Source organism: Chrysemys picta, chromosome 7, assembly GCF_011386835.1.
Source record: "Chrysemys picta bellii isolate R12L10 chromosome 7, ASM1138683v2, whole genome shotgun sequence".
Taxonomy (NCBI): Eukaryota; Metazoa; Chordata; order Testudines; family Emydidae; genus Chrysemys; species Chrysemys picta.
The window spans coordinates 106,008,822-106,024,796 of NC_088797.1; the positions used below are offsets into that span (position 1 = coordinate 106,008,822).

The 15,975-nt window shown below is 40.8% G+C and overlaps 1 protein-coding gene across 2 annotated transcripts in view; it reads right to left on the reverse strand.

Annotated features, from left to right (window-relative positions):
* The window catches only part of DOCK1 (dedicator of cytokinesis 1), a 538,667-nt gene that overhangs the window by 119,291 nt on the left and 403,401 nt on the right, over positions 1-15,975 (reverse strand). For both annotated transcript variants that reach the window (XM_065552235.1, XM_065552233.1), the window contains exons 31-32: positions 12,998-13,098; positions 5,369-5,427 (exon numbers count right to left, since the gene is read on the reverse strand). In XM_065552235.1, the coding sequence (XP_065408307.1) occupies positions 5,369-5,427; positions 12,998-13,098 (160 nt within the window). The remainder of the gene's footprint in view (positions 1-5,368; positions 5,428-12,997; positions 13,099-15,975) is intronic.

The following is a 15,975-nucleotide window of genomic DNA, read 5'->3' on the forward strand; positions in this document are numbered from 1 at the left end:
TTCTCAAAAAGGCCTCTTTTTCCATCACTACATAGCCCTGCAACAGAGTGAATGGGAACACTTCCTCCACATCACATAAATATGCACTCTTTCTTTATATATACACTGCACTATTTTTTAAAGTTTCAGCAAAAATGGTTTAGTTATTTCTGAGAATGAAGTTACTGTAAAATAGGTGTATTTTGCTAATTTAAAAAAATCTGATAATTTTCAGAACAGCTCTAGTGCCTCCAAAGTTTGGGCCAGGAACTTGTAATTTGGCAGGTGGAGAGTCCTAAAGTCACAGTGATATCTTCTCTTTTCCCGTGAAATTCCATCCAGCTATGGCTAACGTTATACCCAAGGAATATTGCCATTTGCACATGCACAGCAGAATTTGTGCACTATTCCTTAATTTTCTGAAAATTCCAAATGTGTTGTGCATGCTCCCAGGCCCTGCTGACTGTCCTACATCATTCTGAAGTAGCCACGCAGAAAAAACAGTTACTGACCTGTTCTGTAACTGTTGTTCTTTGATATGTGTTGCACATGTCCATTCCACTTCAGCTGAGTGTGGGCACAGTGCACCAGAGGTGGAGATTTTTCCCTTAGTGGTATCTGTTGGGGCGGAGCATGTACCCTCTGCTGCCTCATACTGCTGCACAATGGTATAAAGGGTGGAGCCACTCTCAGTTCCTTCTTACCAGAGACACTGATATTGAAGGAAATGAATGTGGTTCATGGGTCATTTTCATTGCACATGTCCATTCCATTTCAAGTGACTCACAAGAAGTTCAATCTGGAGGTGGGACTTGAGTCTACCTGAACAATGACTGAAGGGCTATTTGTCCAAATTTGCTGTCTTTTCAGGAATGCTGAGAAACGGCACAATGAATCACAAAGGTATGCACCGATGACCAAGTTGCAGCCCTACAAATGTCTAATATAGGCACTTGAGCCAGATAAGCTGCAGAAGTTGCCTGAGATGTAGTGGAGTGTGCTGTCACTCTGGTTGCTGGGATTATGTTGGCAGTGTCACAGCACACGTGAATACAGGAGGAAATCCATGACACAATCCTCTGAGTGGAGACGGGATAGCCACATGGAAATACGCTTCTCTCAAGTTGAGGGCAATGTTGCTGGGATTCAGGAAGGGGATAATAAAGGTTAGGGTGACCATACACAAACTTATTTTATTCATATATTTGTTCAGTTCTTCGCAGGTCTAGAATGGAGCTTAGGCCTTCATTTGCCTTTGAGATCAGGAAGTAAAGAGAATAAAATCCTTTTATTTGATGGAGGGCAGGAACCTCCTCTACAGCTCCCAAATGGAGAACAGACTGCATGTCTGGGAGGAGGACAGCCTCATGAGAGTGGAGGAAGGAGGGATGGGAGGGAAGTTTGGAAATAAATGGAAGAGTGTATCCCCAATTCCACAGTGTTTAGAACCCATTGATCTGTGATAATATGGGTCCAAGCACATAGGAAGTAGGATAATCTGTTGGAAAACACAGGGGTAGGAAAAACTGGTGTGATGTAAACTGCCCTCAACCAAGCTGTCAAACCGACTGGTTGGCATTATTGGGCTGCCTAGAGACACCGTCAGAAGGAGGAAATTGAGGAGGTAGAGGTCTCCTCCTATGATTCTTCCCCTTCTTCCTAGACTGGTCAGGGTGCCTAGACATAAATGACTAACATCACTGGTATGTTTGAGGGCGGAACTGTATTTTTTTCGGGAGAAGCATATAAATCCCCAAAGACTGAAGTTTCTTGTCAGCCTGCTGAGATAAGAGGTTAGGGTTCGGGTTAGGGAGAGATTCTGTATAGTCTGCTAGAACTCATGAGGAAGAACTGATGATGGAAGCCATGAACATTTGCACATCATTACTGCAGATGCCATGGCTCTGGCTGTTGTATCCATCACATCCAACGCAGCTTGAAGAGTGGTCATAGCCATAAGCTTGCCATCCTCCAATACAGTCTGAAACTCCTGCCTCACACCTTCTGGTAATTTGTCCATGAATTTAAGGACATTGCTGCGGAGCAAGGCTTGCTGATTTGAGATACAAAACTGCAGGCCAGCAGTAGAATAAATCTTTCTACTGGGGCTGTTGATTAATTGCAGTTAACTCATGCAATTATCTCAAAAAAATTAATAGCGATTAAAAAAATTAATCACGGTTAATTGTAGTTTTAATTGCACTGTTAAACAACAGAATACCAATTGACATTTATTAAATATTTTGGATGTTTTTCTACATTTTCATATATATTGTATTGTGTTGTAACTGAAATCAAAGTGTATATTATTTTTTATTAAATAAAATGATAAAAGAAATAGTATTTTTCAATTCACCTCAGACAAGTACTGTAGTGCAATCTCTTTGTCGTGAAAGTGCAACTTACAAATGTATTTTTTTTGTTACATAACTACACTCAAAAACAAAACAATGTAAACTTCAGAGCCTACTAGTCCACTCAGTCCTACTTCTTGTTTAGCCAATCGGTAAGACAAACAAGTTTGTTTACATTTACAGGAGATAATGCTGCCCGCTTCTTATTTACAATGTCACCAGAATCTCCATTCAGTCCTCTTGGTTATCATTAGCAGAGATGATGGCATCTGCCACATTAGCCTTGTGGGCTTCAAATACAGCTTCGTTTATAGGCAGAGCCACATGAAAGGGTTCCACTGACTCCAATATGTCCACCAGTCTATGGGATGTCCACCTGGATGTCCAGAGAGGAAGCAACCTTCTTTAGTAGGTCATCCTAAAGAGAGGAGGCCACCACAGATATTGCTGCCTCAGACAGTGATAATGACAAGGAGCTAAAAAGGGAGTTGAGATGGAGTCTCTTATACCTCCTCTGCAGGAAGCTCTGTCAGGAAGGATGGTCAGGTTCAGTACCAACCTTGGTACGGGGATAACCTCATGAGTCTCTGCATGAGAGCTATCCTAATGTCTGTTCAGGGATAAGGAGGAACCAGGGAGGATCTGGTACTGGGAGGAAACTTTCATGAGTTCCAGAACAGCCGTTGGTAGGATAGGGGGCCCCAACCCCTATCAGCCCATGGATCTGGGTTCTTGGACCACTGTGGGACCTCTGCCCGGTACCTCTTGTTGAAGGTGAGTGATGCCTTTTATTCCAGGTGCGAGGGGCACAGGAGCCTATTTCCAACTCTGAGGAAGAGCCTGAGTTGCCTGACCCGGAAAGTGTGGTACCACGCAGTACTGAGGACTGGCAGTGTGTCTCTGGAGACGTAGGTACCAGGTACAGCTTGTTGGGCTTGCCTCTAGATGGCACCGGACAAGGAGGCACTGGATAGTCTGAAGTGAGCCCTTATACTGGACGTTGGATACTGCTACTCACAAAGGAGCCCAACAAAGACTGCAGTTTCATCAGTACCAGAAGATTTGTCTCCAGAATAGCTGAAGAATCTGGTGCTGAAAGGCATAGGAGATCCAGCGTGCAGCATATGCCTCTGGCATCGTGGATACTGACCAGTTCTCCAAATGCTGCTGATGTTGCATCAAAGGGGTTGGTACCACAGAGTCGGTAGGTCTCGACCACAGAGGCACCAGTGTCAACGACCCCACACAAGATGAAGTCAGTACCAGTGAGCAACTCTTTTCCAGGGATACTCTACCCTGCCTTTCAGCCTCCTTGCTGGCAGATGGAACTGGAGACCTTGATCTCCTAGTAGAGGCTGGCTCCTTCGAAGCATTTTGTCTATGCTTCTTCCTCGGTAGTGGGGAAGGAGAGCGGCGCTGACTCTCCACAATATCTGAATAGCCACTTCTTATGGAAGCAGAAGCTCTTGGCCCCTGTCCTTAGTGGGAAGGTTCTGATGGTGGACTGAAGGCCGCCTTCATGAGGAGGTAACACAGTCTCACCTCTCTGTCCTCCTTAATCAGGGGCTTGTAGTCTCAACATATTTTACACCTGTCCCGGAATGGGACCCTCCCCAAGGCACTTCAGACACCTGGAGTGAGGGTCACTCACCAGCCCTGACTTCTTGCCGTGGGTGCAAGCTCAAAGACAGAGGCATGCCCCGGTACCGGGAGTCAGTACCCAGATACACAGGAACCAACACTCTAAGTCAGTAGCTCTCAACCTTTTCAGGAGTCTGATTCATCTTGTGTATCCCCAAATTTCACCTCACTTAAAAATGACCTGCTTATAAAATCAGACATAAAAATACAAAAGTGTCACAGCACACTATTACTGAAAAATTGCTTACTTTCTCATTTTTACCATGTAATTATAAAGTAAATCAATTGGAATATAAATATTGGACTTACATTTCAGTGCATAGTATATAGAGCAGTATAAACAAATCATTGTCCGTATGGAATTTTAGTTTGTACTGACTTTGCTTCTGATGTAGCCTGTTGTAAAACTAGGCAAGTATCGAGATGAGTCGCTGTACCTTCTCGAAGCACAGACACTGACTCCATGGGTGCTCCAGGGTTGGAGCACCGACTTCGTGGGCTGGAGCACCCAACAAAAACAACACAAAAAAATTGGCAGGTGCTTAGCAGCCAGTTCCCCTCTCCCCCCTAGTGCTTCCTGCTGAAGCTCAGCTGAAGAGCCGGAGTGCGGGTTTGGGGGAAGGGGTGGGGGCGAGGCCTGGGGCTGAGTGGGGATTGAGCAACCACGGGGCAAGAAGGAAGCTGGTGCCTGTGTCTAGAAGACGTCTGCATAACTCAGGTTGAGAACCACTGCTCTACGCAACATTAAATATCTAAAATAAATAAATAAATGAAACCTATTGAAAAGCTCTATTAACTATGCCAAGCACACTATAACTATATATAAAAAATCTGAAAGGGAGAACACTTGGAAAGCAAGTCAACACAATCCCACTACCGCTCATGGGAGGCAAGAAGGAACTGAGGCTGGTCAGGGGCAGCTTCACCCTTTATACCATCACACAGCAGCATGAGCCAGTAGAGGACACATGAAACTCAACCTTATTGAGTTGTTGGTCACAGCCACAGAGAACTGAACCGCCACCGTCAACCAGAATTGTTAGTCGTCAACTTTCGTTCTGTCCCTTGTGCATATGATACAGTCTCCAGTGACAGGATCATGTACACAGTTGAGGATTAAAAAAATAATTGAACAGTTGCCATTAACTGAGCATCAACTATCTTGTGTGAGGTGAGAGTACTGTGGAAAAGATACTGTGTAATCATGTAATAAAAGACTATCTTAATTAAGCTTGCATGGGAAACTTCAACTCTGGCATTACCTGAATTCTGAGTGCGTGACTTTGCAACTATTCCATTATTTTAGGAATTTTTTTTTTTTAAATGCTATATAGTTTTAAATGAATATACACACAAAATGAGTGATCAAAACAAGAAGTGCTCTGGCTACTCACCTAGGTTATACCACATGTCTCTGATCTCAAAACCAATTTGCCTCCTCATGTCACCATACCTAAAAAAGAACACATTTCTTTATAAAGGGCAGTAGGGAAAATGAATTGGCTGTGACAATTTGAGTAGCATTTAAAAATTCTTAAGATCCCTAAAATTCCAAAAGACCAACTTATACTAATAATACAATTAGCACCATTCATTTAGTACTCTAAAATAGACAGTGGTTTTAAGCCACCCAGAAGATGCATGGTAGCATAGTCAGGAGCTCTGGCTCCCAGGCCTGGGTTCTAATCTCTACACTACTAGCTCTCCCTTGAAGGAAATATATTGCAATTTCTACAAAAGAGAGCACAAATGAGTCAGCTCTGGGAATCTCTCTTTGCCATATCTGCGTATTACATAACTGTTCTTTGGGACCATGGGGGTGGTTGTGTAGATTAATGAGAGTATTTTCCGTTTTTCAGTCTCTAATGGTGGGAGAAAGCATACTGCACAGCCTAAAGGATATTTTATCCTTTACAGCCTAAAGGATATTTTATTTTTATACATATTCTTAGCATATATAGATTGTCCTAGAAAATGAAATGAGAAACACATCACAACATCTTACACACTAAAATCACCAACACAAAGCCACAATGGTTCGGGATTTTTGGATTTGAAGTTTATGCTGGGAAGCAGTGATGCCCTGAAACAGGGCTGATGGCACTAATGCTTCACATCCCAACCCAGTACTCACTACTTAGCAAACTATCATGGAGCCCCTCTACAGTAATGAAGATTGGGGACTAATCCAGCTCCCAGAAATCAATGTAAATGATTTTGATCGGGGCTGGATCAGGGCCCTAGTGAGTTCCTAGAATATATTTGCTTGATGGAGTATACATTTTTTAAAACATTGCTTTTCTCACATTAGCAAAATCACAACATTTGGTAATTGGCAAAGGGTCTCCCTGATATTAGTGTGGATTAAAGCGATTCTACTGTATTTTTAAAAACGTCTGCTGCTATTTAACACACATAAAATCCCAGCTGAGTAGGAGTGATATTTGTTACACAAGTAAATAAAATCTTATGCTTCAAGACCCATGACTTTATTGGTTGCTGAGCAATTTCTTCTCTCATTTTATTGCCTAGACAAATCTAATTCTATTAAAATTATAATTTGTAAAACCATTATCACAGAGTTTTATAAATCAGCAAATTTTAATAACTAGTCTTGTCTAAGACCTGGTCTATTTACTTTTATTATCAGACATGAAGAATATGGTGAAAGTCTGTTGATCTCTTACATTTCCTCCATAGTGCAGCGTATAGCACAGGTTGGTGGAAAAAGAAACCCTTATAAGGTTCTCACCTTATATGGGTGGGTGAACAATCTCATTCACAATCTCTTCCTCCGAGATTAAAATATAAGGCATTTCCAGTCCGACCACCTCCCAAATTCTCCCTGCTCTTTACTCCTTGAATCTCCTACCGTTTCATGGATGGATACAGGAAATTTGCATGTCTATATGCACACACACACACACACACACACACACACACACACACACACACACACAGAGTTAATTTTGTGAATGTATGAACCATTATATACATACACAATTTATCATGCCAGTATTACCTGTACATACATGATGCATATGTACCTTATCAATGTGTGTATATATACAAACATACTTATATTATACAAATACACACACACACAATTTAAATAAATAAATAAAGACACAGAGAGACAAATATATAATGTGGAGGTGATATCCATATAACAACTTGGAAAGGTATGTGAAATTGCATGGGTATGTGAGAATTAAATATAATTTACTATATGTCTATGACCATATTATCTACCTACTAAGCTAGCTGCCTGGGACTTATTCTAACATTCAATCCCCACTCTCCCAAACAGCTTCAGACACATATATTAAAACTAAAAAACAAAAAATAAAAGATCCTCAGCCTGTCAGAGAAGCATTTCCTCCTCTTAAAGTTACCCTTGCCTGAGGCTTGGGATGTGTAATATTCAGTCCTACGCCAGTAATTACCTTTCTATACATAAAAATGTCATGATTTTGAAGTTCCTTATCTTACAGCCCTGCGGGGCCAGACACAGAAAGGCACCCAGCCTCCTCAGTGGGGTCCAACACTCCCATCTAGCTCTGGAAGGGTATGAGATTATGGATTTTAAGGCTGTAACATTTTCAGGTTCTAAAAAAAACCTCTCAGGTACATTTTGTAGGTTTTTATAGCCCTGTAATTTGGACTCGCGCTAATAACCTAGCTTTTCTCACACAGGGATATGACAAACAGTCCCAATAAAAACAAATTAAAACTCTGAGTTTACTACAGTAAAATAGCTGTAAGGTATGTGGCACATAGAGAATCCACAATAGTGTGGTATGAAGGTTTTATTAACATGAGTTGGTGGGTCATCTACATAACTCAACTGCGACTCCACCTCTCATAACTAATATCAGCATCCCAAACTCATGTCCATAAAATACCACCCCATCATATATAATTCTCTGTAGTGTATATGTGTATACATAATTACACACACACACTCACAGAGGCTCAGATTTCAAAGCTATCACATGGGGATCTGGATATCCAATTTCCATTGATTTTACTAAGTATCAGAGGGGTAGCCATGTTAGTCTGTATCCACAAAAACAAGGAGGAGTCTGGTGGCACCTTAAAGACTAACAGATTTATCTGGGCATAAGCTTTTGTGGGTAAAATCCCCACTTCTTCAGATGTATTGATTTTACTGCAAATTGGGTGTCCAAATCCCTTAGGAACCTTTGAAAACTTCAGCCTATATAAAAAATGTAAACTGCCCAGATTTTTTCAGACCGCAGTAAGGCAAATCTTGAGGCATGGTTATCTAAGCATAATTATCATGCTTCTTAGAATAAACAAAGCTGAAATGGTGCTGGTGGCATGAAACACCACAATCCAGGAAATTACAGCACCCCTCTGCTGTGATATGCTTGCCTATGCAGCTACAGCTGATCTCATTGTGTTCTTTGAGTGGTTTGTGAACTCTTTGGGTTTTGAGAGTTTTTGGGTGAAGAGAGGGATTGGCGGGGGTTTTAAGTGCCTCTGTCTGGTAGGTGGTTGAACATCATTCTTTAGATACCGAATTGTTACAACTACATTCTTTCAGCGGCTACATAGTTTTCATGCCCCAGTACAAGACTGTATAATATTAAGATTAAGAAAACAGACCTCTTTTAAGAAGGTGGGCTTTACTGTATTATGACACAAAGGATTTGCCTTCTGAAAATGGCCTCAAACATCTACCACATATGCAGCTTTCAGTATTTAGGCAATGTGCTCAACTAATCCTAACTTGTGGTCTTGGCAGAGATCCTATAGAGAGGAAATGTTTTTACAACATTCAGGAGATGGCTGTCACTGTAAGGCCAGATTTACACTACAAGACTTCTTCCTACAGAGCTATCGCAGGGACAAAGGAGAGACAACAGGGAACATAGAGGGGAAATCAAATCAGTATCTTAGATGTCTGTATACACACAGTGATTACAAATGATGTTTTAATGGTCAAACAAAGCAAAGGTTCCAAAGCAAGTGTCTTGAACATCATGGTGGGGCAAATTAGAGCTTGAACAGCAATATCAAGGGTAAGGGCTCAGGCAGAGAGAGATGCATCCTGGAAGTGAATGGATGGCTGCTCAAGTGGTGTTGCGAGGAGGATTTTGCCTTCGTTGACCACAGGATCTTGTTCTGGGAAAAAGAACTGCTGAGTGTAGATGGGGTCCACCTATCGAGGAAGGGAAGAGTATCTTTGGATACAGATTGGCTAACCTGCTGAGACAAACTTTAAACTAAGTTCTATGAGGGCAGGAAACAAAAGCCCATAGGTAAATCAAAAACATGGAGACCTGGGTGATGGGTTGGAATTCGGGGGGATCATGGGCAATTATAGCAGGGACAAAGGAGAGACAACACAGAACATAGAGGGGAAATCAAATCGGTATCTTAGATGTCTGTATACTAATGCAAGAAGTATGGGGAATAAACAGAAAGAACTAGAAATACAAGTGAATAATCACAACTATGACATAGTTGGAATCACAGAAACTTGGCGGGATAATACAGGACTGGAATACTGGTGTAGAAGGGTACAACTTGCTCAGGAAGAACAGGCAGGGAAAAAAGCGAGTAGGTGTTGTCTTGTGTATTAAAGATGTATACACTTGCATTGAAGTTGAGATGGAAACAGGAAGAGACTTGTTGAAAGTCTCTTGGTAAATATAAAAGGGGGGGAAAAAAAACCAAGGGTGATGTCATGGCAGGGATCTACTGTAGACTACCTAGCCAGGAAGAAGAGGTGGATGAGGCTTTTTTTTAAACAATTAACAAAATTATCCAAAGCACACGACTTGGTGGTGATGGGGGACTTCAACTACCCAGTCATCTGTTGGGAAAATAATAGAACAGGGCACAGATTTTCCAACAAGTTCTTGGAATGCATTGGAGACAACATTTTATTTCAGAAGATGGAGAAAGTAACCAGGGGAGAGGTTGTTCTAGATTTTATTTTGACAAATAGGGAGGAACTGGTTGAGAATTTCAAGCTGGCAGGCAGCTTGGGTGAAAGTGATCATGAAATGACAGAGTTCATGATACTAAGGAATGGTAGGAGGAAAAAGAGCAGTATAAAGACAATGGATTTCAAGAAGGCAGTCTTTAGAAGAGAGCTGATAGATAAGATCCCATGGGAAGCAAGTCTAAGGGGAAAAATAGTTTGAGAGTGTTGGCAGTTTTTCAAAGAGACATAATTAAGGGTATAAGAGCAAACTGTCCCACTGCATAGGAAAGATAAGAAGTATGACAAGAGATCATCCTGGCTTAACCAGGAGATCTTCAATGATCTGAAACTCAAATAAGAGTCCTATAAAAAGTAGAAACTAGGTCAAATTACAAAGGATGAATATAAAAAGCAACACAAGCATGTGGGGACAAAATTAGAATGGCCAAGGCACAAAATGAGATTAAACTAACAAGAAAACATTCTACAAATACCTTAAAAGCAGAGAAAGACCAAGGACAGGGTGGGCGCATTATTCAACGACGGGTGAAAGACAATAACAGAAAATGTGGAAATGGCAGAAGTGCTAAATGCCTTTTTTGCTTCAGTTTTCACCAAAAAGGTTATTAGCAATCGGACGTTTAATATAGTGAACACCAATGTAAATGGGGTACGATCTGAGGCTAAAATAGGAAAAGAACAAGTTAAAAATTACTTAGACAAGTCAGATGTCTTCAAGTCACTAGGGCCTGATGGAATACATCCTAGAGTACTCAAGGAGCTGACTGAGGAGATATCTGAGGCATTGGTGATTATCTTAGAAAACTCATGGAAGACAGGAGAGATTCCAGAGGACTGCCAAACAGAGTGCCAATCCATAAAAAAGGGAATAAGGACAACCTAGAGAATTACAGACAAGTCAGCTTAACTTCAGTACACAGAAAGAAAATGGAGCAAATAAACAATTAATTTGCAAACCCCTAGAAGATAATGAGGTGATAAGTAACAGTCACATGGATTTGTCAATAACAAATTATGTCAAACCAACCTAACAGCTTTCTTTGACAGGGCAACAAGCCTTCTGGATGGGGGGAAGTGGCAGATGTGGTATATCTTGAGGCTTTTGATACTGTTTTGCATGATCTTCTCATAAACAAACTAGGGAAATATAGCCTAGATGGAGCTACTATAAGGTGGGTGCATAACTGGTTGGAAAACCATTCCCAGTCAAGCTGGTAAGGCATATTGAGTGGGGTCCCACAAGGATTGGTCCTGCATCCAGTTCTGATCAATATCTTCATCAGTGGATCACAAGCTAAATATGAGTCAACACTGTTGCAAAAAAAAGCAAACATCATTCTGGGATATATCAGCAGCAATGTTGTAAGCAAGACATGAAGTAATTCTTCTGCTGTACTCCTTGCTGATACGCCCTCAATTGGAATAGTGTATCCAGTTCTGGGCACCACATCTCAGGAAAGATGTGGACAAATTGGAAAGCAACAATAATGATTAAAGGTCAAGAAAACATGACCTATGAAGACAGATTGAAAAAACTATGATTTAGATGCCAAGGAGGAGTAATTGATCTTTCCTTTGGTTGAAATAAAGATTCAACCTTAAAAATGTGAGCACATTTAATCCTAATGATGAACCTTACCTGTTGCCTCCCATACTACTTATGGCTGCCATCTGGTTGTAGCCTAAAAGGGCTCTGAGGTTTGGGCCATGACATGATTTCGTGGACATTTTATGGGGTGAGGGCTGGTGCTAAATGGGGGACTGTTGGGTAGGAGGGTCCTCCAACAGCAAGGCATTCAACTCTGGGCACCACTGGTTTCAAAGGCTGTGAAGCTAGCTCTACAGGTCCTAGCAACAAAGGTTTCCTTGCTTCAGCTGAGTGCTGTGTGGGCAGGAGGACAGAGAATTAGGAAAGGGAGGAGCTCTAGTTTGGCTGGGGTGGGGTGGAACAGGGGGGAAAGTAGCAGAAAGTAGAGGGGACCTGTGTGAATTGCTCTTTCCCTCCCCCTCCCAGATCTCTACTGGATACTCTCACTGGATTTTTGCTGGGACTTTACCTCCCCTCATCTAGACAGCCCAACCCATAAGGGGGTTCTTCATGAACCAATTAAAGAAATGCCCCACAGGTTGAGTAGCACTACACTGAGCTATGCTGCCTCTTACCATAATGCAGACACACTGCACTTCTATGCTGTCAGGCAAAACTAACAGTGATACAAAAGACTACACAAGCCCAAGGGTGCTGAGATAGATGTGGTGAGGGAACCATAATATTGAACTTCCTAGCATGTGTGCCATTAATGCAGTGTTTTGGTTGAAAATTTAAATTCAGATTTTTTGCACTAATTTATTACAAATATTTGGATTTTGAAAGAGTCCACACACATTGTTTAAAACCACTAGATTGATTTTTATTGTCTCTAACTTGTTTGCTCAGTGAAGGAAGGGCACACTATACCTGAATTTAAATAAATGGAGACAGTAATACAGTGGGCAAATCCTCTGTGTTCCCAAATCTTTGTGTCTTCTCCTTTTGACAGGTCTTATTTGCTGTGAAATTTAGAACTTCAATCCAGACAGTTCAAATTCCCTGTCCAGAGGTAGCAATATAATCCCTTTTGACCAGGAAACCATACAAGTCTGCAGCTATGCAACAAAACATTCTTCAGGGATATCACAGTGACACTGACTGTAGTAATGAAGTTTCACTGTAAAAGGCCTTTAGGAATTAGGCAATAAAGAATACAAGTGAAATGAGATTAGAATAAGCACAAACCTAAAGAGGATTTAAAAAATCTACTTTTAGAATATGTTCATACTTCTGAAAGTCTTGACTATGAACATTCTGCAGCATAAGCCATTTCAAACCTTGATTCACTGCTAGGAACATATGCTATATTTGATTCATAGTTTTAAAACCAACATTTCAGTACATCACGATTACATCTAAATTTGTATGGATTTATCTAAGGAACCAAAGTAAAATTATGTTAATAGTCCCTCAAGTTCTTGACCATTATTTTATATTGGGAATAGGACTTACTTGTTAAGTATTTTGGCTCTTTTAGCACTTGAAAAATTCTCCAGTTGTAAAGATTCTTGTGTAAGAAAAGCAACAGCCAGGTGGAAGTAGTTGTTCCAAAGCTGAAAATCAGAGAGATGACAAGAATAAATACTATTAAATCTCTGAAGTGTTCTTCTACACACCTACAAAACATCTTAAAATACATAATTTATGCACATAAATATTAATAGAAAAAATAGACATCGCCTTCTTGAAGAGATCTTAGTCCATCTCCATACTGTTTATATTTTAGCTCCTGTCCTAAGATAGATTCTCCATTCACCTGTTCATCCTAATAGCCCTTCTAAGCCACTGTTCCAGTATGAAGTAATCTTTCTTGAACTTGGGTGACCAGAAATGTACACAGTATTCCAAATGAGGTCTTATTAATGCCTTGTATAATGGCATTAACACTCCCCTATCTGTACTGGAAATACCCTGCCTCATATGTCCTACGATCACATTTGCCTTTTTCATGGCTACATCACATTGGTGGCTCTTAGTTATCCGATGATCGACTAATACATCCAGGTTCTTCTCCTCCTCTGGTGTTTCTAACTGATGAGCCTCCAGCTTATAGCAGAATTTCTTGTTATCAGTCCCTAAATGCACAAACTTGTACTTTGTACTATTAAATTTCATCCCATTTCTATTCATCCAATCCTCTAAGTCAGGCAGTTCCTCCTGTATAATATTCCAATCCTTCCCTGTATTGATTATGCCTCCCCACTTCATGTCATCAGCAAGTTTCATTAGCACACTCTTCCTTTTTGTGCCAAGGTCATTATTGAAAGTATTAAATATAATCAGTCCCAAGGCTGATCCTTGAGGAACTCCACTAGTACCTATCAAAAGAAGTTTCCTATAAGGAATCTCAACAAATCACAAACCTGTAATAATGTTAACAGTCTCCAGCCCGCATTCCACTGTGTGTGGCTACCTCACAATTTGGTTTCAGAGAACTATTACCAGTGTTTGCTCCTTTTGATACACTATCCACTGCAGACCTCAAAGCATTTTCCTAAGTATTTTCTGAAGCACTCTGCATACTCACAGAGCTCTATAAATAAATAAATAAATAAATAAATAAATAAAGTGCATGCACTTATCTGATTAAAAACTAAATTTATATGCAAATTAGGTAGGGCCCTCAAGCTCTTGGGAAGTTGGCAACAGGTCTCCCAGCGCTGCAAAGGTTGTGCAACATCAGTGTATTTATTTTTTGCGGTGGCAGACATAATGTACAGCTTACTTATTGGAAATATACATTTTTCAATACTCTATAAAAATATTTAATCGATTTTTAAAAGTCTACTACTATAAAGAAATCTCTAGGTGACACAAACAAAATACATTAGTTTAGTCGGGTATCTCGTACTATCTCCTAAAGGGAGAGGAGGGAAGGAGTCCGGTTATGGCTCACCAGTTCTCTGGGCTAGCCCCAGATTCAACACGACATTCAGCAGCTCCCAGGGTGCTCTAAGTGATGCAGCTGGCATAGGGTTTTTAATGGGTCCTATGCTAGTAGAGGATAGGCATAGATGAACTCTGCTCTGTCACACCCTCTACCTGCCTCCCCCATACCAGGGCACCCTTTGTGCACAGTGTCCACATAGGGAGTGTCCACATAGGGAGTTACTGCTGACTAGCTAGTGCACTCTAAATTCACACCCTAGCTTACTGAGCACTAACTTCCCCGTGTGTCTTCATCCAAACTTCACACTCAGGCAGACGCTAGTAAAATTGAGAGACTGCACTGTCCGAGTCTGATGAAAAGGTAACTTAGAGTTGAGTATCTTCAGCATATTGATGGAAGAGCAAACCAAACTACCTCACCATCTCTCCTAGTAACTTCACAGTAGCAGGAGGGATGAATGAACAGAATCCTGCAGTATTCCTCATAGGAGAATTCTTGGAGAAGAGCTGGATCATCTCAGAGAAACTAATGGAGACACCCAATGTGCCACTGCCATCTATACCTACATGGGCTCATAACCAAGGCAATTCCTTGTGGTGAACACTCATAGAGATTTAAAATAATCATCAAGGACATTTTTCTATTGTTCTTTACCCAGAGATCATTTACCAACCAGACCAGGACTATCTAGGACAGTCATGTCATAAATCAAATTGAAATAGGTCCAGGAAATCTGAGATCACTAGATAATACCAGAGCTACCATACCACAACATTCTGAATGACAGCTTGTTTACACGAGAAAGTTGCACTGATTTTAACCTCAGGTGTGATTTTATACTAATTTAATTAAACTGGGACAAAACAGTGCGTAGACATGCTTATTGTGTTCTGAATGGTTTATCTTAAACAGATTTCTAAACAATTTAAAATGAACTGAAATAAGGTTTGTTTAAACCAAAATAAGGGCATTCACACAGCCTTTTACACCAATGTAACTAAATTGGTTTAAAAATTATACCTTAAGTTAAATAGGTGCAACTTTCTCATCTAGGCAAGGCCTAACTTTCCATCAAAAAGGAACGTGAGAGCAGGGCTGTAATGAGGACGATTATCAGTGTCAAGACATGGCTTGATGGCCCCAATAATCACTTCTTTGAGATACACTGGAATCTTGACCTCAAAATTTGTTGACCTTCTTTCTCTAATAACAGACCTGAAAGGTGCCTGGCTCCAATGAGACTAGATGATCATGGTCCCTTCTGACCTTAAAGTCTATGAGTAGATTTCACTTGAAGTTCTTCAAATAGCTCTGGAAATTCAGGTTGACTGAAACTCCATGTTGCAGTTGTGCCTTCTCTCACACCCCACACACGCAAAACTGCCAACTGCAGAAGCAGCGAATTTGGCCCATATATGAGATTTGCCACAATTAGGTAGAAAACTGCTCAGAGCAAGAAACACTTAACTCTGATTTCAAGTGCAGACAACCTAGATTCACCTTGCTGTTTACCACCCAGAACTGTTCTACTGACTGAGAC